This window comes from Mobula hypostoma, assembly GCF_963921235.1.
Source record: "Mobula hypostoma chromosome 30 unlocalized genomic scaffold, sMobHyp1.1 SUPER_30_unloc_5, whole genome shotgun sequence".
Classification (NCBI taxonomy): Eukaryota; Metazoa; Chordata; class Chondrichthyes; order Myliobatiformes; family Myliobatidae; genus Mobula; species Mobula hypostoma.
In genome coordinates this window covers 132,412-157,522 of record NW_026948162.1, presented here as the reverse complement: position 1 = coordinate 157,522, position 25,111 = coordinate 132,412, and the positions used below count along the sequence as shown (strand labels likewise).

Below are 25,111 nucleotides of genomic sequence, written 5' to 3'. Positions count from 1 at the left end.
AGCCGGAATAAGAAGGTGGGAGAAGCGGGAAGGAGTACAAGCTGGCAGGTGATAGGTGAGACTAGGTGAAGAGGAAGTCGGGTGAGGGGCTGCAGGGAGATGAGTAAGAAGCTGGGAGGTGATAGGTGGAAGAGGTAGAGTGCTGAAGAAGAAGGAATTTGATAGGAGGAGACACTGGATCATGGGAAAAAAAGGACAACGGGAAACAGAGGGCAGTGATGGGCAGGTGAGGAGAAGAGAAGGGATGAGAGGGTAACAAGAATGGGGAATGCCTAATGAAAAACAGGGGAAGGGTGAGAAATTACTGATAGTTAGAGAGAGATTAATGTTCATGCCATCAGGTTGGAGGCTACCCAGACAGAATATGAGGTGAGCTGAGACTAGCCTCATTATGGCTGTAGAGGCAGCCATGGACTGACAGGTTGGAATGAAAATGGGAAATAGAGTTGAAATGGGTGGCCTGTTCCGCCTGGTGTGACGAGTTTTTTGCTCCTCCTTCCCTGCAGAGGCTCCTCCAGCTGCAGAATTACAACACGTTGATGGCGGTCGTCGGCGGTTTGAGTCACAGTGCGATCTCCCGTCTGAAAGAGACGTACCACTATATCAGTGCTGACGTTATAAAGGTGAAAGGCAGAACCACCACCTACGTGAACAGCAGCGACCTCTCTCTAACTTTAGTCTCGGTGTTGCTGACCTCTTTGTTTGTGGTTCCAGATTTCAGATGAACTGACTGAGCTGGTCACCACCTGTGGCAATTATGGGAATTACCGGAAGCATTTTGCAGACGGGTCTGGTTTCAAATTCCCCATCCTCGGCGTGCACCTGAAGGACCTGCTGGCCGTACACCTGGCGCTGTCTGACTGGTCCGAGGAGGGCAGGGTCAACGTGGTCAAGATGCAGCAGCTCTACGTCATTCTGAATGAGTTGGTCCAGGTGCAGGCCACGGCCCCACCCATCGAGCCGAACAAGGACCTTGTCAACCTTCTGACGGTGAGTGAGCCCGGAGCTGTAGTCGACATGGATCCAGCGGCAGTGATGTTCACACAAGAGGAAAGGAAAGTGAGTTTTCCTGTGCTCAGTGTGCAGGCATCAGAGGAGAGAGAAACAGCAACAGGGTATGCCGGATAAGATACCATAAAACTTTATTTTTCCCTCAGGAAATTATAGTTGCAAGGTTGCTCAGTCAGAAGTAAATACTTTAAAATACAAAATGTAAGCATTGAGGTACAAAAAAATACAGAATGTGCATTAAAAAATAATAGTGCAAAATACAGGCGTGCGATGAAACCATTTACTTATTTACTAACGGAGGACGAGCTGTAGAGTCTTGTAGCCACAGGGAGAAAGGATCTCCCTGGGTATTCAGCGGTGCACCTCGGTAGAATCAACCTGTGAGTAAAGGTGCTCCTCTGTTTGTCCAGTATGTTATGGAGGGGTGGAAGGGGATTGTCCATAATTCTCTGTAACCTCTGCAGCATCCTCCTCTCAGACACAACCACCAGGGAATCCGGTTCCACCCCCAGAACAGAACCAGACTTTCTGACAAGCTTATCGATCTTCTTGGCATCAACTGCTCTCACCCTGCTGCCCCAGCAGACTACAGCGCGGAATGGCCACCACCGAGCCATAGAACGTCTGCAGCAGAGTACTGCGGATGTTGAATGACCAGAGCCTCCTCAGGAAGTTAGGTTGGCTCTGTCCCTTCTTATGCAGAGCCTCTATATATTAGTCCAGTCCAGTTTATTGTCCAAGTGAGTTCCCAGGTATTTGTGGTCCCAGACGACTTCCACATCTGTTACCTGGATGGAAGTGGGATTGCATGGTGTTTTCACCTTCCTGAAGTCAAGATCCCAGAGTCTGGGGATCACAGAGATATCAATGACATTAAACGGGTTCACAACGATTTCCTTCACTTTGCACTCCTGTCCACTTCAGTAACTTTGCATGCTCCCTCAGTTGGTTCAATGTGTAGAGGTGAGTGAAGGTGATAGCTCTGAGAGCAGTGATGTATTCTTTATCTGCACTCCTCACTACTATGTTAAATCACAGCTGAACCTTCACACAACCAGAGGATATTAATGCCCATGACAAACAGTGCGCTTCGTTGCCTTAACAGGTCTCCCTTGATCAATACCACACAGATGACGAGATCTACAAACTTTCCCTGCTAAGGGAACCTCGCACTTCAAAGTCCACGGTGAGTATTGACTAAAATGCACATTGGAATCTGTCCCCTCAACCAACATGCCCTACGAAGTCAGTAACAATGGTTCATAAATTTCACGTCACATGCCGCTGATAACAAACCTGATTCTCATTCTGATTCTGATACAAATCATCACAACAACCTTTGGAAGAAAGTGGTTTCTGGTGATTTCAATGGTCCTCTTCTTTTCAACAACTAGGTAGATGCTGTGTGGATACAGCAACACCTGGGCAATGTTCCACCCTGATATACCAATATATGGGCAGGAAATGTACAATATGAGAGAGCCTAACTACTTCCCCTTGTCATCCCATCAGCTAGACCAATACCAAGTGCCCATCGCTGGAAGTCTGGACGGTCATGATTAGAGTCACTAAGTAACACTGAACCAAAACATGCCCTTTCGCCCAACTCATCCGTGCCGACCAAGTCTGACCTAAGCTGGAGCATGGAACAGAACAGGAACTGGCCTGTCAGCCCACAATTTTTATGGCAACCCAAATAAATTAGTCATCAAATGGCCATGTAAATTAATCCCTTCTTCCTGCACTTTGTCCTTATCCTTCCATTTTCCTCATATTCATGTGCCTATCTAGACATCACTTGAAGAAGAAAGCCTTACCTCCGAGTGGAGTCATCAGGACGCCGTCATGACGGCATTTTTTATCAGGGTTTCTCATTTTTACAAGGCCGATTTGCTAGCTCAACGCTCAACCCAGCACGGATAGAAAGCGTGTAAGGGAGCCGGCTGGATTCGAACTCGGGAGCCTTTGCTCTGAAGTCCAGTGCTGATCCCACTGCGCCACCAGCCAGCCAAACATCACTTACATGTCCCTAATGTATCTACAGCACCTCTGCCACCACCCTAAGCAGCACATTCCAGGCACCCACCATTCGCTGTGTAAAAAACATTTCCCCTCACATCTCCTTTCAAATTACCTCCTCTCACCTTAAATACATGCCTCTGTTATTAGACATTTCAACCCTTGGAACGAGTCTTCCTTATCAGTGCCCCTCATAATCTTATTAAATCCCTCCCCATCAGCCCCTGCTGCTCCAGAGGAAACAACCTGTTAGCACATCTCATGTAGCACATGCCCTCTAATCCGGGCAATATCCTGGTAAACCTCTTCTGCACCCTCTCCAAAGCCTCAACATCCTTCCATCCTTCCAATAGTGGGGAGACCAGAACTGAATTCAAAACTCCTGATGTGGCCAAACTAGAGTTTTATAAAGCTGCAACATAACTTCCTGACTTTTGAACTCAATGCCTCACCAAATAAAGGCCTTCATCTGCCCTCTTAACCACTCCATCAGCCTCTGTAGCCACTCGCAGGGAGCTATGAACTTCGACCCCAAGATCCCTCTGCTCATCAACACTGTTAAGGGTCTTGCCTTTAACAGCATACTATCTCTTTACATGTTCCCGAATCTAGGACCCCTACCATTAGCTGGACCCCGGGACGTACCTGCTTCACCACTTCATCTGGCTGCTTGTTCCATATATGCACCATCCTCTGCATGATGTAGTTGCACTTCAGGATACTTTAAAATATTTCCCCCTCATCTTAACCCATGCCCTCTAGATTCTAGATCCCTTTCCCTGAGAAAAGACTGTGTGCATTGTGCCTGTCAGCACCTCCCATGATTTTATACACCTTTGCAATGCAACCTCTACACTCTAAGGTCCTAGCCTGCCCAACCGCTCCCTATAACTCAGGCTCATGCATCCATAGAACCATAGAACTATAGAAACTACAGCACAGAAACAGGCCTTTTGGCCCTTCTTGGCTGTGCCGAACCATTTTCTGCCTAGTCCCACTGACCTGCACACGGACCATATCCCTCCATACACCTCCCATCCATGTATCTGTCCAATTTATTCTTAAATGTTAAAAAAGAACCCGCATTTACCACCTCGTCTGGCAGCTCATTCCATACTCCCACCACTCTCTGTGTGAAGAAGCCCCCCCTAATGTTCCCTTTAAACTTTTCCCCCCTCACCCTTAACCCATGTCCTCTGGTTTTTTTCTCCCCTTGCCTCCGTGGAAAAAGTCTACTTGCATTCACTCTATCTATACCCATCATAATTTTATATACCTCTATCAAATCTCCCCTCATTCTTCTACGCTCCAGGGAATAAAGTCCTAACCTATTCAACCTTTCTCTGTAACTGAGTTTCTCAAGTCCTGGCAACATCCTTGTAAACCTTCTCTGCACTCTTTCAACCTTATTTATATAGGTGAGAGCACCTTCACCACACAGACCACTATGGTTCAAGCAGGTAGCTCAGCCCTATCAAGGGCTGATTAGATGAGGGGCAATAACTTCCAGCCATATGACAGTGGGGTGGTTCCCTGAGCAGACTGCCAGTTCATCTGGCAAAATGCCTCATCGCCAGATCTCACCAACAGGCACCAGGACCTCGCCTGGCTGGCGGTGAGAGGGGCCCTCCCAGCCAGAGCCCTCCTGTACACCCGGAACGTCGTCTCCGCACCCCACTGCCCACGGGAGGACTGCAGTGAGGAGCTGTCTGTGACCCACCTCTTTGCACACTGCCAGTTCGCAAAGAGGGTGTGGAGGAGGATGGACGGGCTAGTGTCACGTTTCATCCCCAGCAGCTGCGTAACAGAGGACTCTCTGATCTACGGGCTGTTCCCAGGGACGCACACGGAGACCAACATCCGGTGCTGCTGGCAGATCATCAACTCGGTGAAAGACGCTGTTTGGTCGGCCCGAAACTTGATGATCTACCAGCACATGGAGATGTCCGTGGGAGAATGCTGCCGACTGGCACGTTCTTGGCTGCAGGAGTACGTGCTGAGGGACGCACTGAAACTTGGTGCAGCCACCGCAAGGGCCCGGTGGGGAAGGACCACAGTATAGGTTTCTCCACCCGCGGGAGTGGCAGGGGTCGGGGGCCGGGGAGTATACCCCTCAACAATGATATGCTAAGCTGAACTACTGGAGTGCCACGTGGGTGGCTATAAATACGGATATGTACTGACTATAATGTGAACGTATGTAAAGGATGAAAAGTTATTGAATGGTTTATTGTATATATTTATTTTTGAATAAAATATATTTTGAAATAAAAAAAAAACAAACAAACAAACTTCCAGCCATACCTACATCAGTGAATGAGAAACTAGAGTAGCCACGCCACCCTCCGGGCTGAGCAGAGCACCAGGATTTCACTGCGGAGATAGAATGTTCATCTCTGGGGAAAACAGACAGATTCGTTTTCCAGAAACTTGTGCTTATTTCCCTTCACGAGGAAATCTGCAGATGCTGGAATTTCAAGCCACACACATAAAAGTTGCTGGTGAACGCAGCAGGCCAGGCAGCATCTCGGCCTAAAATGTCGACTGTACCTCTTCCTAGAGATGCTGCCTGGCCTGCTGCGTTCACCAGCAACTTTTATGGATGTTGCTTATTTCCCTTCATATGCCTTTGTTTCTAAGTTCTAAAATACTGGGGGGCGGAATCAAAGACACATCACTCGCAGTTCAGAATCTTCAGTGGGTTTCTGTAAGCTCCGTGACATGGCTTTAGTGGGGGACTGATGTGAGACAGTTGGAGGAAGGAAGCTGTGACGAAGTTGGCATATCAGCGTAGAGTCCAGGATAGTTCATGAACTCCAGAATGATTTGGTCACCATGAACTCCTGGATGGGTGGCAAATCAGCATAGATTAGTTTAATCATTCTATCACCACCAACTACTTTTTTTGATAGAACACTTTTCAATCAATGCCTTTAAAAGGCAGGGTTACACTCGTCACCCGCTGGCCTGCAGGGAACATTTTTAACACACAGTAATGTCAACAGCAAGAACCAACAATGAGCCACATCGAAAGAGAGAGAGAGAATCCAATATGACTGAAGGAATAACAATTCGGCCAGACTTTGATTCAGGGGTTTAACAGAATCATAGGTACCTGAGCTAACCCTGCAATTCTCTGTCCCAGCCATCCAGTCCGACTCCACCCAAACCCTCAGTGATCGATGAGTGGGCATCATCTGTCAAACCAAAAACTGACCCTGAATTAATTAATAAGCACATCTACAAGATGGTTGAGGTAAGAACACCTTCATACCAGGTCTGCACAATAACATTGACTGAATGTGGGAGCAGGGGTTCAAACGTTCAAGGCACAAGACTCTGGGTGATGAAGTTCATTTGCTTCCGAGGGAGGTGAGTATTGGGATTCAGAGGTAACAATTTTGAAGAGATTGAGAAGTGATTTGTGAAAATGGATGATAGCCTTCTGTTATGTGGACGAAGTTCAGAAGCAAAGGAAAAAAAGTGGTGATCGAGAGCCCAAACTGGAAGAGTTCAGAAATGTTGAAGGAGTGTGTAGAGGCCAGAGACAGGGAGGGGTGTAGGGGCCAGTGGGTGTTACAGAGACAGGGAGGGGTGTAGGGGCTGGAGGGGGTTACAGAGACAGGGAGGGGTGTAGGGGCTGGAGGGGGTTACAGAGACAGGGAGGGGTGTAGGGGCCGGAGGGGGTTACAGAGACAGGGAGGGGTGTAGGGGCCAGAGGGGGTTACAGAGACGGGGAGGGGTGTAGGGGCTGGAGAGGGTTACAGAGACAGGGAGGGGTGTAGGGGCTGGAGGGGTTACAGAGACAGGGAGGGGTGTAGGGGCCAATGAGGTTCACAGAGACAGACAGGGGTGTAGGGGCCGGAGGGGATTACGTAGACAGGGAGGGCTGTATGGGCCAGAAGGGGTTACAGACGCAGGAATGGGTCTTGGGGCCAGAGGGGTTTACAGAGACATGGAGGGGTGTAGTGGCTGGAGGGGGGTTTCAGAGACAGGAAGGAATATAGGGTCTTGAGGGGATCACAGAGACAGGGAGGGATGTAGGGGTTGGAGGGGTTACAGGGACAGGGAGGGATGTAGGGGTTGGAGGGGTTACAGGGACAGGGAGAGATGTAGGGGCTGGAGAGGGTTACAGCGATGGGGAGTGGTGTGAGGACAGAGCAGTTTACAGATATAAGATGGTTTGTAGGTGATGGGGTGAGAGGTGATCACAGAAATAGCAATGGGTATTGGGGATGGAGGTGATTACATGGATGGTGACGGATATATGTGCTGAAAGAATTACAGGTACAGAGAGAGTGTTGGAATGCTTCTGGTTTGCAGGTTGAAGGCTGGTTTCAAAGGGATGTATTTGAGGGGTGATTACAAAGGGTTGTATCTGAGGGTTGGTGACAAAGGGTTGTATCTGAGGGTTGGTTACATTTCAAAGTACATTTCCATTTGGTATTGACTGATATTGTCTCTCTTTTTATCTCCCCATTTCTATTTACTGGCTCCAGTCTGTCTTCAGGAACTTTGACGTTGACCAAGATGGCTACATCTCACAGAAAGAGTTTAACATTATATCTTCTAACTTCCCCTATCTGGACAGGTTCAGTGTTCTGGATGAGAACAAGTGAGTCCTGGTTAATCTCTGTCACAGATTTGATAAGATAAGTCCCCCTGCATTTTGCAGTTCTGTTAAGCAAAAGCATTTGAACAAATACATTGTTAAAATTTTTCTGAAGTATATGGAGCCAAATGCAAGCAAAGTCCTGGTAGTCAACTAGGTCGGCATGAGTGAGTTAGGCTTAGGGCCTGTTTCCACACTGAAAAACTCTATCACTGTCATGTCATCACTGATAAATCTGACTGGGAATTCAAGAAAAGCCCTTTTCCCTAAAGAGTGAAGTAGGGAGGGAAAAATAAGGAACTCGCCCCCAGAGACAAGGTGGGTTCAATTAAAAGCTGAATACAGCAGAGGGAGAGGAAGAGAGAGGGAAATTCGGGTGACTCCCACATAATGGAAGAGTTGTGTTCCTAGAAAACTCTGTGTAACATGAAGCTATGTCATCTGTGCATTGTCAAGAAATCTAAGGTGGAAAATGTGTTTATTTATTAGCTATTTTTCTCAGTAATCCCATGAATGCTATTTTTCTCAAACTTTTGGGTAGTAAATTATGAATGGTGTAAACGTGAATTTCCATTACCTGAATGGCCATAACACAGGGTTCACCTTTATCCTCTGTGGGTGGAGGTTTGTGTAAAATGACTTGATTTAGTTCTAGAGAACATACTTAGGCCAAAAACTTTGCTGCAGGCCATCCTCCCGTCAGCATGAGGGAATACAGTGATGTGGAGGAGGGTCTCAAAGGCTCCAAAGGACGTAAGGGGAAAGTCACTTGTCGAGTGGGATCCCTACTTTCTGCTGATCTGAAAACAGTGCCGAGAGAACAGGACACAGTTGACAGAAAGCCTGGTTCACCCCATAACTGACCTCACTGAGGGGGAAGTCTTCTCCCAAATCTACAAAGGCTGCAACTCCAATTTCATTAAATGTGTGAAGCATCCACACTGTTGCTTATTGCCCCTTACTTGTCACGGCAGGGCACACTAAGTCTAAGGCAGGAAGTTAAATGTTAACTTAGTGTATCAGGGATGGGTAAAGTAAAGAAGGAGTTTCCCTCATTCCCCCAAAGAGGTAACAGGGAATAAAATGCACAAGAGAAGGAGATGGAGTCACATGAAACATAATTATACAAGAAAGAACACAAACAGACATAACGCCATTGAGGTCGTATAAAAGTGAAACGTAGCAGAATGCAGAATATAGACTCAGTTACAGAGAAAGTAAACTGCAGGCAGAAAATCAAGGACCATTATAAAGTGGATTGAGAGATCAAAAGTTCTCCTTTATTATCCAGGAGGTCCATTCAGGAGCCTGTTAAGAGCAGGATAGAAGCTGTCCTTGAACCTATTGGTACATGTTCTGAAATTTTTGAATCTTCTGCCTGGTGGGAGGTGGGAAGGAGAGGGAATGACTAAGGTGGGAAAAGTCTTTGATTATGCTTGCTCCTTTCACGAGGCAGCAGGAAGAGGAGTGTGATGGACTCAGCTCTCTGCAGTTTCTAGCAGTCTTGGGCAGAGTTTTGTGGACTGGTACATTAATGATTCAGCTTGGTTGGAGGCCACTCGGCCTTTTGAGCTTGGGCTTACTTCACTGTGCAGTGACAGTGACCCTCCGCTGTTAACGCTGTAGTTCAAAGAGTGGAACTGGGATAGATTTCATCTTGCTGATATAATATACACCTCAAAGACATTTTTGTAAAACACAAGTGTCATTTTGCGACAAGTTCTCCTAATTATCATAAACACGAGAGATTAGAAATGCAGAGCAACATACAGAAAATGTTTTAGAAACGCAGCAAGTTAGGCAGTGTCTATGGAGGAGAATAAACAAGCAACATTTTGGGCCAAAACCCTTCATCACGACTCTAATCATCAGTGTGGCGTTCTGAATCTCATTACTGAGACCAGAGACAAATTACAAACAGCTGAAAACTGAAGTCAGGAAGTTAAGTGGACAAGGAGCGACAAGGGAGCATCAGAATTAACCAGCTTCATTTGTTCCAGGTATTTCCTAGATCTATTTCTTCCAGGCCTTGAAACTCAGGAGGGGTTAATTGGATAGAGGAGGAATTATAGTTATGGCTCCATTCAACTTTTTGACTCTATGTTGCGTCTTGGTAGAGCAATTTTGTCAGTCCAGTTCCTTATAGACCACTGCTTTCCTCTCAGTTAAAAACAAAACAGAAACAAAATACAAACAACCTACCTTGTTTTTACCAGGTATGGGAGATGAAGAACTGGAGGACAGAGATCTAGAGTGAGAGGGAGAGATTTAATAGGATCTTGAGGGGCAGCGAGCTGCCAGAGGAACTAGTTTTTTTTAGATTATGAGAACACTCAGGCCTCCTTTATTGTTATTGAGGCAGGTACATTAACATTTTAATGGCACTTGGTACCTGGAAAGGAAAGGTTTAGAGGGATATGGACAGGAAAGGTTTAGAGGGATATGGACAGGAAAGGTTTAGAGGGATATGGACAGGAAAGGTTTAGAGGGTTATGGGGCAACCACAGGCAAATGAGACTGGCTGGACTGAAGGACGTGTTTTTGTGTTGTATTACTCTATGACACATAGGTGAGAGTTTGGAACTAAGACCAGCCAGGATCTCATGCAATAGACAAAGCAGCTTGAAGGGCAGAATGAACAGAGGGTGTCCTGATGTTCTAGTGATGGGAGGTAGTTCATGAGAAAGTGACAGCCTCGTTAATAATCTTGGGTCTATTGCAACTCTTTTCTAATGATTCTCAGATTTCTCTTTTTGTCTTCCAGAGATGGTCAGATCAGCAGAGATGAAATGATTACGTACTTCAAGCAAGCTAACTCACTTCTCAACTGCAAGATGGGATTCATTCATAACTTCATGGAGACCACGTACTTGAAACCCACCTTCTGTGATCACTGCAAGAGCTTTGTATGTGTAACTGCGTTGTATGAGTTTTAGGCCATTTTGCAATGTGTTAAGGGAGCTGAGGGAGGAGAGCATGAGTTTGTCAGGGTTAGGGAAACCCACCTTGCCTAGCTCTTTGTACTAAGGGTGAAGTTCCAGAGTGAGAGATGGTTAACTCCAGCTAATCCTGAGGAGTGATCCTCAGCGACTGTCCATCATTCTTAACCAGTGGTTAATTTTTCTTGATGTCATTAAGCTGAGACTGTGCTATGGGTAACACACACTGTATAGACTCATTGGCACCTTCAGTCACGCTGAATTGAAGCTACGGGTAACCCACGCTGTACAGACCCGGGTGTACATTACACAGAGTGCCTTGAGTCACACTGATACACTCTCATTTCCTCCCACAGATCTGGGGTTTATACAAACAAGGCTACAAGTGTAAAGGTGAGTAGGTCCCCAGGACGGATTAATCGAGCCATGCCGAAGATATTATCTGATACAATGATCTGGGCCCTCACCTCTTCTGTCATCAGTTACCCCAATTCATCAGTCTCCTGGTCTCAGGTTTAAAGTTTCCTCTTCGCTGTCTATAAGGGTTTGTACGTTCTCACCTTGACCACATCAGTTTCCTCCCTTGATCCAAAGGTATACCGGCTGGTAGGTTAATTGGTCATTGTAAATTATCCCGCGGTCCGGCTAGTGTTCAATCAAGGGAACCTGGACTGTACAGCTCGAAGGGCTGGAATGCTCTGTTCTGTGCTATATGTTAATAAATAAATTAATAATGAAAGAATAACAGAAACATAGAAAACCTACAGCATAGTACAGGCCCTTTGGCCCACAAAGCTGTGCCGAACATGTCCTTACCTTAGAACTACCTAGGCTTACTCATAGCCCTCTATTTTTCTAAGCTCCATGTATCCACCAGGAGTCTTTTAAAAGACCCAATTGTATCTGCCTCCACCACTGTCACCAGCAGCCCATTCCACGCACTCACCACTCTCTGTGTAAAAAACTTACCCCTGACGTCTCCTCTGTACCTAGTTCCAAGCACCTTAAAACTGTGCCCTCTCGTGCTTGCCATTTCAGCCCTGGGAAAAGGCCTCTGACTATCCACACGATCAGTGCATCGCCTTATCTTGTACAACTCTATCATGTCACCTTTCATCCTCTGTCACTCCAAGGAGGAAAGACCGAGTTCACTCATCCTATTCTCATAAGGCATGCTCCCCAATCCAGGCAACATCCTTGTAAATCTCCTCTGCACCCTTTCTATGGTTTCCACATCCTTCCTGTAGTGAGGTGACCAGAACTGAGCACAGTACTCCAAGTGGGGTCTGACCAGGGTCCTATATAGCTGCAACATTACCTCTCAGCTCTTAAACTCAATCCCATGACTGATGAAGGCCAATGCACTGTATGCCTTCTTAACCAGGGAGTCAACCTTAGCAACTTTGGGTGCCCTTTGGACTCAGACCCCAAGATAGAACATAGAACATAGAATAGTACAGCACAGTACAGGCTCTTCAGCCCACAATGTTGTGCCGACCCTCAAACCCTGCCTCCCATATAAGCCCCCACCTTAGATTCCTCCATATACCTGTCTAGTAGTCTCTTAAACTTCACTAGTGTATCTGCCTCCACCACTGACTCAGGCAGTGCATTCCACGCACCAATCATTCTCTGAGTAAAAAAACTTCCTCTGATATCCCCCTTGAACTTCCCACCGCTTATCTTAAAGCCATGTCCTCTTGTATTGAGCAGTGGTGCCCTGGGGAAGAGGCACTGGCTATCCACTCTATCTATTCCTCTTATTATCTTGTACACCTCTATCATGTCTCCTCTCATCCTCCTTCTCTCCAAAGAGTAAAGCCCTAGCTCCCTTAATCTCTGATCATAATGCATACTTTCTAAACCAGGCAGCATCCTGGTAAATCTCCTCTGTACTCTTTCCAATGTTTCCACATCCTTCCTATAGTGAGGTGACCAGAACTGGACACAGTACTCGAATTGTGGCCTAACCAGAGTTTTATAAAACTGCATCATTAGATCGCGACTCTTAAACTCGATCCCTCGACTTATAAAAGCTAACACCCCATAAGCTTTCTTAACTACCCTATCCACCTGTGAGGCAACTTTCAGGGATCTATGGACATGTACCCTGAGATCCCTCTGCTCCTCCACACTACCAAGTATCCTGCCATTTACTTTGTACTCTGCCTTGGAGTTTGTCCTTCCAAAGTGTACCACCTCACACTTCTCTGGGCTGAACTCCATCTGATACTTCTCAGCCCACTTCTGCATCCTATCAATGTCTCTCTGCAATCTTTGACAATCCTCTACACTATCTACAACACCACCAACCTTTGTGTCGTCTACAAACTTGCCAACCCACCCTTCTACCCCCACATCCAGGTCGTCAATAAAAATCACGAAAAGTAGAGGTCCAAGAACAGATCCTTGTGGGACACCACTAGTCACAATCCTCCAATCTGAATGTACTCCCTCCACCACCACCCTCTGCCTTCTGCAGGTAAGCCAATTCTGAATCCACCTGGCCAAACTTCCCTGGATCCCATGCCTTCTAACTTTCTGAATAAGCCTACCGTGTGGAACCTTGTCAAATACCTTACTAAAATCCATATAGATCACATCCACTGCACTACCCTCATCTATATGCCTGGTCACCTCCTCAAAGAACTCAATCAGGCTTGTTAGACACGATCTGCCCTTCACAAAGCCATGCTGACTGTCCCTGATCAGACCATGATTCTCTAAATGCCTATAGATCCTATCTCTAAGAATCTTTTCCAACAGCTTTCCCACCACAGACGTAAGGCTCACTGGTCTATAATTACCCGGACTATCCCTACTACCTTTTTTGAACAAGGGAACAATATTCGCCTCCCTCCAATCCTCCGGTACCATTCCCGTGGACAACGACGACATAAAGATCCTAGCCAGAGGCTCAGCAATCTCTTCTCTCGCCTCGTGGAGCAGCCTGGGGAATATTCCGTCAGGCCCCGGGGACTTACCTGTCCTAATGTATTTTAACAACTCCAACACCTCCTCTCCCTTAATATCAGCATGCTCCAGAACATCAACCTCACTCATATTGTCCTCACCGTCATCAGGTTCCCTCTCATTGGTGAATACCGAAGAGAAGTATTCATTGAGGACCTCGCTCACTTCCACAGCCTCCAGGCACATCTTCCCACCTTTATCTCTAATCGGTCCTACCTTCACTCCTGTCATCCTTTTTTTCTTCACATAATTGAAGAATGCCTTGGAGTTTTCCTTTACCCTACTCGCCAAGGCCTTCTCATGCCCCCTTCTTGCTCTTCTCAGCCCCTTCTTAAGCTCCTTTCTTGCTTCCCTATATTCATCAATAGACCCATCTGATCCTTGCTTCCTAAACCTCATGTATGCTGTCTTCTTCCTCCTGACTAGGTTTTCCACCTCACTTGTCACCCATGGTTCCTTCACCCTACCGTTCTTTATCTTCCTCACCGGGACAAATTTATCCCTTACATCCCGCAAGAGATCTCTAACCATCAACCACATGTCCATAGTACATTTCCCTGCAAAAACATCATCCCAATCCACACCCGCAAGTTCTAGCCTTATAGCCTCATAATTTGCCTTTCTCCAATTAAAAATTTTCCTGTCCTCTCTGATTCTATCCTTTTCCATGATAATTATAAAGGCCAGGGAGCGGTGGTTACTGTCCCCCGGATGCTCACCCACTGAGAGATCTGTGACCTGACCCGGTTCATTACCTAATACTAGATCTAGTATGGCATTCCTCCTGGTCGGCCTGTCCACATACTGTGACAGGAATCCATCCTGGACACACTTAACAAATTCTGCCCCATCTAAACCCTTGGAACTAATGAGGTGCCAATCAATATTAGGGAAGTTAAAGTCACCCATGATAATGTTATAATGGGTGACTTCAATCTACAACAGCAGTTATAATGGGTGACTTCAATCTACATGTAGACTGGGTGAACCAAATTGGTAAAGGTGCTGAGGAAGAGGATTTCTTGGAATGTATGCGGGATGGTTTTTTGAACCAACATGTCGAGGAACCGACTAGAGAGCAGGCTATTCTGGACTGGGTTTTGAGCAATGAGGAAGGGTTAATTAGCGATCTTGTCGTGAGAGGCCCCTTGGGTAAGAGTGACCATAATATGGTGGAATTCTTCATTAACATGGAGAGTGACGTAGTTAATTCAGAAACAAAGGTTCTGAACTTAAAGAGGGGTAACTTTGAAGGTATGAGACATGAATTAGCTAAGATAGACTGGCAAATGACACTTCAAGGATTGACGGTGGATATGCAATGGCAGGCATTTAAAGGTTGCATGGATGAACTACAACAATTGTTCATCCCAGTTTGGCAAAAGAATAAATCAAGGAAGGTAGTGCACCCGTGGCTGACAAGAGAAATTAGGGATAGTATCAATTCCAAAGAAGTAGCATACAAATTAGCCAGAGAAAGTGGCTCACCTGAGGACTGGGAGAAATTCAGAGTTCAGCAGAGGAGGACAAAGGGCTTAATTAGGAAGGGGAAAAAAGATTATGAGAGAAAACTGGCAGAGAACATAAAAACGGACTGTAAAAGCTTTTATAGATATGTAAAAAGGAAAAGACTGATAAAGACAAATGTAGGTCCCCTGCAAACAGAAACAGGTGAATTGATTATGGGGAGCAAGGACATGGCAGACCAATTGAATAATTACTTTGGTTCTGTCTTCACTAAGGAGGACATAAATAATCTTCCAGAAATAGTAAGGGACAGAGGGTCCAGTGAGATGGAGGAACTGAGCGAAATACATGTTAGTAGGGAAGTGGTGTTAGGTAAATTGAAGGGATTGAAGGCAGATAAATCCCCAGGGCCAGATGGTCTGCATCCCAGAGTGCTTAAGGAAGTGGCCCAAGAAATAGTGGATGCATTAGTGATAATTTTTCAAAACTCGTTAGATTCTGGACTAGTTCCTGAGGATTGGAGGGTGGCTAATGTAACCCCACTTTTTAAAAAAGGAGGGAGAGAGAAACCGGGGAATTATAGGCCGGTTAGCCTAACGTCGGTGGTGGGGAAACTGCTGGAGTCAGTTATCAAGGATGTGATAACAGCACATTTGGAAAGCGGTGAAATGATCGGACAAAGTCAGCATGGATTTGTGAAAGGAAAATCATGTCTGACGAATCTCATAGAATTTTTTGAGGATGTAACTAGTAGAGTGGATAGGGGAGAACCAGTGGATGTGGTATATTTGGATTTTCAAAAGGCTTTTGACAAGGTCCCACATAGGAGATTAGTGTGCAAACTTAAAGCACACGGTATTGGGGGTAAGGTATTGGTGTGGGTGGAGAATTGGTTAGCAGACAGGAAGCAAAGAGTGGGAATAAACGGGACCTTTTCAGAATGGCAGGCGGTGACTAGTGGGGTACCGCAAGGCTCAGTGCTGGGACCCCAGTTGTTTACAATATATATTAATGACTTGGATGAGGGAATTAAATGCAGCATCTCCAAGTTTGCGGATGACACGAAGCTGGGTGGCAGTGTTAGCAGTGAGGAGGATGCTAAGAGGATGCAGGGTGACTTGGATAGGTTGGGTGAGTGGGCAAACTCATGGCAGATGCAATTTAATGTGGATAAATGTGAAGTTATCCACTTTGGTGGCAAAAATAGGAAAACAGATTATTATCTGAATGGTGGCCGATTAGGAAAAGGGGAGGTGCTACGAGACCTGGGTGTCATTATACACCAGTCATTGAAAGTGGGCATGCAGGTACAGCAGGCGGTGAAAAAGGCGAACGGTATGCTGGCATTTATAGCGAGAGGATTCGAGTACAGGAGCAGGGAGGTACTACTGCAGTTGTACAAGGCCTTGGTGAGACCACACCTGGAGTATTGTGTGCAGTTTTGGTCCCCTAATCTGAGGAAAGACATCTTTGCCATAGAGGGAGTACAAAGAAGGTTCACCAGATTGATTCCTGGGATGGCAGGTCTTTCATATGAAGAAAGACTGGATGAACTGGGCTTGTACTCGTTGGAATTTAGAAGATTGAGGGGGGATCTGATTGAAACGTATAAGATCCTAAAGGGATTGGACAGGCTAGATGCAGGAAGATTGTTCCCGATGTTGGGGAGGTCTAGAACGAGGGGTCACAGTTTGAGGATAGAGGGGAAGCCTTTTAGGACCGAGGTTAGGAAAAACTTCTTCACACAGAGAGTGGTGAATCTGTGGAATTCTCTGCCACAGCAAACTGTTGAGGCCAGTTCATTAGCTATGTTTAAAAGGAAGTTAGATATGGCCCTTGTGGCTACAGGGGTCAGGGGGTATGGAGGGAAGGCTGGGTTCTGAGTTGGATGATCAGCCATGATCATAATAAATGGCGGTGCAGGCTCGAAGGGCCGAATGGCCTACTCCTGCACCTATTTTCTATGTTTCTATGTTTCTATAACAACCCTGTTATTTTTGCACCTTTCCAAAATCTGCCTCCCAATCTGCTCCTCTGTATCTCTGCTGCTACCAGGGGGCCTATAGAATACCCCCAGTAGAGTAACTGCTCCCTTCCTGTTCCTGACTTCCACCCATATTGACTCAAAAGAGGATCCTGCTACATTACCCACCCTTTCTGTAGATGTAGTAGTATCCCTGACCAGTAATGTCACCCCTCCTCCCCTTTTTCTGCCCTCTCTATCCCTTTTAAAGCACTGAAATCCAGGAATATTGAGAATCCATTCCTGCCCTGGTGCCATCCAAGTCTCTGTAATGGCCACTACATCATAATTCCATGTATGTATCCAAGCTCTCAGTTCATCACCTTTGTTCCTGATGCTTCTTGCATTGAGGTACACACATTTCAGCCCTTCTACCTTACTGTCTTTACACCGTTTATTCTGCTTCTCTTTCCTCAAAGCCTCTCTGTATGTCAGATCTGGCTTTACTCCATGCACTTCTTTCATTGCTCTATCGCTCTGGGTCCCATCCCCCTTGTAAATTAGTTTAAACCCTCCTGAACCATGCTAGCAAACCTACCTGCAAGGATATTGCTCTCCCTCGAGTTCAGGTGCAACCCATCCAATCTGTACAGGTCCCATCTTCCCCAGAAGAGATCCCAATGATCTAAAAATCTAAAACCCTGCTCCCTGCACCAACTCCTCAGCCACGCATTCAACTGCCATCTCCTCCAATTCTTACCATCTCTGTCACGTAGCACTGGCAGCAATCCTGAGAAGGTCACCCTTGAGATCCTGTTCTTCAGCCTTCTGCCTCATTCCCGAAACTCACACTTCAGGACCTCATCCCTCTTCCTGCCTATGTCGTTGGTCCCAACATGTATCACGACTTCTGGTTGCTTTCCCTCTCGTACCAGGATGTCGTGCACCCGGTCAGAGACATCCCGGACCCTGGCACCCGGGAGGCAACAAACCATGCGGGTGTCCTTCTCACGTCCACAAAATCTCCTGTCTGCTCCCCTGACTATAGAGTCTCCAATGACGACAGCTCTCCTCTTCTCCATCCCACCCTTCTGCTCCACAGGGTCAGATTCAGTGCCGGAGGCCCTGTCACCGTGGCTCACACCTGGTCGGTCGTCCCCGCCAACAGTATCCAGGACGGTAAACTTATTATTCAGGGGAATGGCTACAGGGGTGCTCTGCACTACCTGTCTGCTCACCTTCGCTTTCCCCCCTCTGACTGTCACCCAACGACCTGCTTCCGACAGCCTAGGTGTGACTACCTCCCTGTAGCTCTCATCTATGACTGCCTCATTCTCCCTTTTGAGTCGAAGGTCATCCAGCTGCTGCTCCAGATTCCTTACACGGTCTTCCAGATCGCCCAGCCGTATGCACTTCTGGCAGATGTGACTCTGCGGGAGAGGGTCCCTCTGATCCTCCACACTGCCAAGAGTCTTACCATTAATAGTATATTCTGCCATCATATTTGACCTACTAAAATGAACCACTTCACACTTACCTGGGTTGAACTCCATCTACCACTTCTCAGCCCAGTTTTACATTCTATCAATATCCCGCTGTAATCTCTGACAGCCTCCACACTATCCACAACACCCCCAACCTATGTGTCATCAGCAAATTTACTAACCTATCCCTCCACTTCCTCATTCAGGACATTTATAAAAATCACAAAGAGTAGGGGTCCCAGAACAGATCCCTGGTGTACACCACTGGTCACCGGCCTCCATGCAGAATATGACCCACCTACAAACACTCTTTGTCTTCTATGCCATTTCTGGATCCACAAAGCAATGTCCCCTTGGATCCCATGCCTCCTTACTTTCTCAATAATTACTGAGAAGGTTTGATGGCAGGAGTGATTCCCAGCTCTCACCCGGGCTTGGTATTGAGCAGTAGTTCCCAGCTTCACCCATGGAAACCCATCTCTAATTCCCAGACACTGTCTCTTGCTCCCAACTCCTCCCGACTCTAATTCCCAGACACTCTCTCCTGTTCCCAGCCTTCCTGACCAAATTTTTCTCCATCCACCCTGTCAGCTTTCTTTAATATTCCAGAAACTCCCATTTAATTCCCCCTAACCTTTGAAATTCCAGTGAATGGTATCTGTATTTGTAAGTGAACCCAAGCCTGTACCTTCGAGAACAATCTTTCCTGCCTATGATGTGGGGCCAGAGCTGGTCTTAGTTTACTTGGACATAGTTTGATGTGGTGAGGAGAATTTATTCTCATTAATATTTTGTCTTCACCATTTTCATTCACAGCCTGTGGAATCAGCTGTCACAAACAGTGTAAGAGCCTCCTGGTGAAGGAGTGTCGTAAACGCACCAAGAGTATTAGCCTGGACAGTCCGGGTCCCACACTCAGGAGATCTTTCAGCGTACCTGCCACACACTCAGCTCCTAGTTCTGAAGGTGAGGCAGTCTCTGGTTGGCCATGCATCCATGGGACCTTGGGAGCTCAAACAGTAAATGAAAAGTTTTTAAAAAATGCAGACACTGGACATCTGAAAAAGCATAAAATGTTGGAAACTTTTAACAGTCTGGCACAATCTGTGAAAAGGGAAACTGTATACAATTCTTCCAAGTGAGGCAACACTTCACCTGCGAATCTGCTGGGGTCATCTGTTGTGTTTGGTGCCTCCTCTGCATTAATGGACTCATCGTGAATTGGGGGAACACTTTGTCTTGTACCTCTGCTCCATCTGTCAAAAGTTGAACTTTCTGGTGGCCAGACATTTTAATTCTGATTCTCATTCATAGAACATAGAACATAGAATAGTACAGCACAGTACAGGCCCTTCAGCCCACAATGTTGTGCTGACCCTAAACCCTGTCTCCCATATAAGCCCCCACCTTAAATTCCTCCATATACCTGTCTAGTAGTCTCTTAAACTTCACTAGTGTACCTGCTTCCACCACTGACTCAGGCAGTGCATTCCACGCACCAACCACTCTCTGAGTAAAAAACCTTCCTTTAATATCCCCCTTGAACTTCCCACCCCTTACCTTAAAACCATAACCTCTTGTATTGAGCAGTGATGCCCTGGGGAAGAGGCGCTGGCTATCCACTCTATCTATTCCTCTTATTATCTTTTACACCTCTATCATGTCTCCTCTCATCCTCCTTCTCTACAAAGAGTAAAGCCCTAGCTCCCTTAATCTCTGATCATAATGCATACTCTCTAAACCAGGCAGCATCCTGGTAAATCTGCTCTGTACCCTTTCCAATGCTTCCACATCCTTCCTATAGTGAGGCGACCAGAACTGGACAGAGTACTTCCCGTAATGACATGTCGGTCAATGGCCTCCTCTTGTGCTGAGACGAGGCCACCCTCAGGGTGGTAGAGCAACACCTTATATTTCATCTGGGTAACCTCTAACGCCTGATGGCATGACTCATTTTCTCCTCCTGGTAAAAAAATCCTTTCCCCCCTCTCTTCTTCTACTCTCAAATCTGGCCTCTTGCCTCTTACCTACCTACCACCTGCCCCCAGTACCCCTCCTCCTTCCCTTTCTCCTAAGTTTTCCCACATGTTCTCCTTAAACATTTTCACCTTTCCCCCTTAACTATAACCTCCAGTTCTAGTTTCACCTAACCTCAGTGGGAAAAGTCTGCTTGCATTTACTCCTCATAATTTTGTATACTTTTATCAAATCTCCCCTCATTCTTCCATGCTCCAAGAAATAAAGTTTTAGACTATTCAATTTTTCCCTGTAACTGAGTTTCTCACGTGTCAGCAACATCCTTGTGAACTTTCCCTGCTCTTTTTTAATATTATTGCTATCTTTCCTGTAGGTAGGTGACCAGAACTGCATACAGTACTCCAAATTAGGCCTCACCAAAGTCTTCTACAGATTCAGTATAACATTCCAACTCAGTACTCTGATGTGTGAGTTTGTTAAGATTGCGTTAAGGGGCTAGTCATCAACTTGGGTCAATGGAGTTGCTGACTGAAGAGTGACCCTCCCCATCTTACTTCACCACCCCAACCCCCAACAATGGACCCTGGAATGGAGTCAGAACACAGAACAGTACGAGTCCAGATGCCCCACACTATTTAACCTACTGCTCTTCACTTGCCCAGATAGTGGGGGAGTGATGACATGTAAGGGAAGAACAGATTTACATTTAAGTAACAGTTTTCTTTTCCTCAAGTGATCCAAAAGCACTCTTCAGTCAACAAAATATACATAACACAAGAAAACAGGAGAAAAGTAGGCCACTCGGCCCTACTAACCTGTCCCACCATCCTATGTAATCATGGCTGTTCTGCCTTATGCATCATTCCCTTCTCTGTTCCAGTTCTCCAACTCTAAGAAGTCCCTCATGGTGTTTCTCATGGTGGGAGAGTCTAGGACAAGAGGGCACAGCCTCAGGATAGAGGGGCGCCCTTTCAAAACAGAGATGCGGAGAAATTTCTTTGGCCCAAAGGATGGTGAATTTGTGGAATTTTTTGCCACATGCAGCTGTGAAGGCTAGGTTGTTGGGTGTATTTAAGGCAGAGATTGATAGGTTCTTGATTGGACATGGCATCAAAGGTTATGGGGAGAAGGCCAGGAAATAGGGTTGAGGAGGAGAAAAAAAAAGGATCAGCCATGATTGAATGGCAGAGCAGACTCAATGGGTCAGATGCCCTAATTCTGCTCCTATGCCTTATGGTCTCATATTTGAAAAATGCATCGAACTCTTCATTAAACATTTTATGACTGAGCTTATACATCCCTTGAGGTAAGGAATTCCGGAGATTAACCACTCGCCACATAACAAAATTCCTAAGCATCTCAGTTTGAAATGTCCATCTCCTAATCTTGTCATTTTGCCACTTGTTTAAGCTTTCCCACAACTGGAAACATCTCACCCTGTATCCTGCCCATGACCCTCAGTATATGCTCCGAGAAGGACACCTCCCGTTCTTTTCACTGCAAAGAATATTGGTAGAGTTTCTCATGGGGCAGCACAGCAATGTATCGGTTAGGTAAGAATTTACATTGCCATCTGTAAGATTAGGGTTCAATTCCTGCTGCCAACTGTAAGGATTTTGTACATTCTCCCCTTGACTGCGTGGGCTTCCTTCCTGGGAGTCCTGATGAAAGGTCAAAGTCCAAAACCTTATTCTTCGTTATTCAACGTTATTCTTCTCCATACATGTTGCCTGATCTGCTGAGTTCCTCCAGTGCTTTGCACGTCTTGTTCTGAATTTCCAGCATTGGTGGAATCTCTTGTGTTAATAGCAACACTGTAGCACTGTAAAGCAAGCTGGATTAAAGAATGATAACTGGCGGTGCCTAATGTTTTTCACAGTTCTTCAGGAAGAGGTTGAAACTCTGGAAGACGATGTACAGGACATCCATCTGTGAACAACACCCAATGTCTGGTAGGTGCACTGCTACATCATGCATCAACAAACTACACCCGTGCCCACGAACAGTGGCAAGGAAAGATGAGCATCTTCATGTAACAGACCATCTGTTAGAGGAACACAGTGAGTCTAGCAGCTCCAGAAATTCCGGCATCTGCAGTTTCTTGTGTCTACATCCCCAAGTATCTTTTCACTAATTTTGGATATCTCAAAATGCAGCCAATTGCTTTAACAGAGGGGTTGCCAACCAATTTTGGGTCTGTTGCATTGGTCTGAGCACTTGGAGAGTGAGAAAGGACAATACAGATAGAACTGTCCTCTGCAGTTTATTTATAGTGTGCTTGGTATCTAGGATGCAAAGAGATTCTACAACATTATTCCCTCTGCCCCCACAGGGTACGTGACGAGATAGTGTAGACAAGGGGTTCTCAACCTGGAGTCCACGGAGCCTTTGCTTAATGGTATTGATCCAGAGTATAAAAATGGTGGGACAGGATAGTGTAGAGGGAATTCCCTCTGTTTAATCTTTGCCATGGAGTATGTGACAGGAGAGTGTCTTTCTGAAAGTTACTTTCTCCCTAAGCCTCCCTTCCCATGATTCTCTCCCTTCTCCAGCCTGGTATCCCTTTTGTCAATCAACTTTCCAGCTCTTAGCTTCATCCCTCCCGCTCCTGTCTTTTCTTATCATTTCGGATCTCCCCCTCCCCCTCCCCTCTCAAATCTCTTATTATCTCTTCTTTCAGTTAGTCCTGATGAAGGGTCTTGGCCCGAAACGTCGACTGTACCTCTTCCTATAGATGCTGCCTGGCCTGCTGCGTTCCACCAGCATTTTGTGTGTGTTCCATGGAATATGTGACAGGATAGTGTAGAGGCAGTTCCCATGCTGATTGTTCACTGGAAATGTTTCATGGACACTACAAACAGTTTGAAGAGACAGTGCCTCTTCATATTTCCCCAGATATTGTTTCTCAGATCTCACCTCATATCTTTTGCTTCTTTTTCTAGGTTCAAACCATCATCCCAGTTGCAAGGTGTGACACTGTTGAATGGGACCAATGACTGTTCCACATATTTGATTCAGATGTGAATGACCACATGGCCTGCTTCTGTCTTCATAACCTGCAAGCACGTTTTGTGCATTTCCCTTCAATGTGTCTCCATTGGCTTTTACTTACTTGATCAATCACCAAGCATCAAATGCTGTTGTTATTGACTGGCCTCAGTGGCAGTGGCCAGCAGTTGCCTGATCGATTACCATTGGAACTGCACATGATGGAAACTGCTTTAGAGTGGGGTATGGGGTTAAATGGACTCTCAACAAAGTCCCCATTCACCATTGCTATTTATTCTATGTAACTCCCACAAATTGCTCATCTGTTTTGGTAGTTTGTCTTCACATTTGTATAACAGTCCAAATAAAATGACAGCCGTTACCATAGTGATAAGTTTTGCTTTGTGTGCCTGCTGTATTTCTGTCTATTCGCAAAGTGTCTGTGGAGAGCATTTTGTGCCCAGTGACCATAAGCACAGCATAACAGCACAGTACAAGCCCTGCAGCCCACGATGTTGTGCTGACCTTTTAACCAATATCAATCTAATCCTTCAGTTTTCTATCATCTACAGTATGTGCCTATCAAAGGGTTTCTTAAAAGTCCCTAATGTATCTGCCTCTACCACCATCCTTGGCAAGCCACTCCACGCACCTACTGCTCTGTTTAAAGAATTTAACTATGTCATCTTCCCTGTACTTTCCTCTCATCGCCTTAAAATTATGCCCCCTAGAATTAGCCATTTTGGCCCTGGGAAAAAGGCATAGTTATAGAATATTACAGCAAAGAAACAGGCCCTTCAGCCCATCTAGTCCATGTCAAACTTATTCCACCTAGTCCCATCGATTTGCACCTGGACCATAGCCCTCCATATCCACTAGTCAACAACTCCAGGCAGAATATTCTGTACTTACCTCTACCTTCTATGAACAAACCATTTCTGAATCCACATAGCCAAATTTCCCAGGATCCCATGTCTCCTGACCTTCTAAATGAGACTACCATGGGGAACCTTATCAAACATCTTACTAAAATCCTCTGTGATGTGATTTGTCACATCCTCAAAAAAATTCAGTCAGGCTCATGAGGCATGAGTATGCTCACAAAGCCATGCTGACGATTCCTAATCGGACGATGCTTCTCCGAATATTTGTAAATTCTGTCACTAAGAACCCTCGCTAATAATTTCCCCCCACTATAATTCCCAGGGTTAGCCCTTCTGCCTTTCATGAACAAAGGAATCACATTTGCCACCCTCTGATCATCTGATACTACTCCCATGGCCAATAAGGATGCAAAGATCATTGCCAAAGGTGCGGCAATCTCTTCTCTTGCTTCCCATACCAAGCTGGGCTATATCCCATCTGGCCCAGGGGACTCATCTATCCTAATGTTTTTCAAAAGGCATGGATCTAGACCATAAGATCATAAGTCATAGGAGCAGAAGTAGGCCATCTGACCCATCGAGTCTTCTCCACCATTCAATCATTAATTTTTTCTATCTCCTCCTCTACCCCTGTTCCCGGCCCTCTCCCTGTAACCTTTGATGCCATGTCCAATCAAGAACCTATCTATCTCTGTCTTAAATACACCCACTAACCTGGCCTTTGCTACATGTGGCAACAAATCCCACAAATTCACCACCCTCGGGCTAAGGAGGAGAGGGGAAAGAGTTAATAC

General features: G+C 46.0%; 1 protein-coding gene across 2 annotated transcripts in view; it reads left to right on the top strand.

Annotated features, from left to right (window-relative positions):
• LOC134341373 (RAS guanyl-releasing protein 2) overlaps positions 1-23,812 on the top strand; it is a 53,424-nt gene extending 29,612 nt beyond the window's left edge. For both annotated transcript variants that reach the window (XM_063039224.1, XM_063039223.1), the window contains 10 exons: positions 507-623; positions 715-990; positions 2,117-2,197; positions 6,176-6,286; positions 7,530-7,645; positions 10,407-10,548; positions 10,938-10,974; positions 19,285-19,434; positions 22,325-22,397; positions 23,388-23,812. In XM_063039224.1, coding sequence (XP_062895294.1) covers positions 507-623; positions 715-990; positions 2,117-2,197; positions 6,176-6,286; positions 7,530-7,645; positions 10,407-10,548; positions 10,938-10,974; positions 19,285-19,434; positions 22,325-22,380 — 1,086 coding nt within the window. In that variant the 3' untranslated portion in view covers positions 22,381-22,397; positions 23,388-23,812. The remainder of the gene's footprint in view (positions 1-506; positions 624-714; positions 991-2,116; positions 2,198-6,175; positions 6,287-7,529; positions 7,646-10,406; positions 10,549-10,937; positions 10,975-19,284; positions 19,435-22,324; positions 22,398-23,387) is intronic.
• Positions 23,813-25,111: the final 1,299 nt, after the last annotated feature.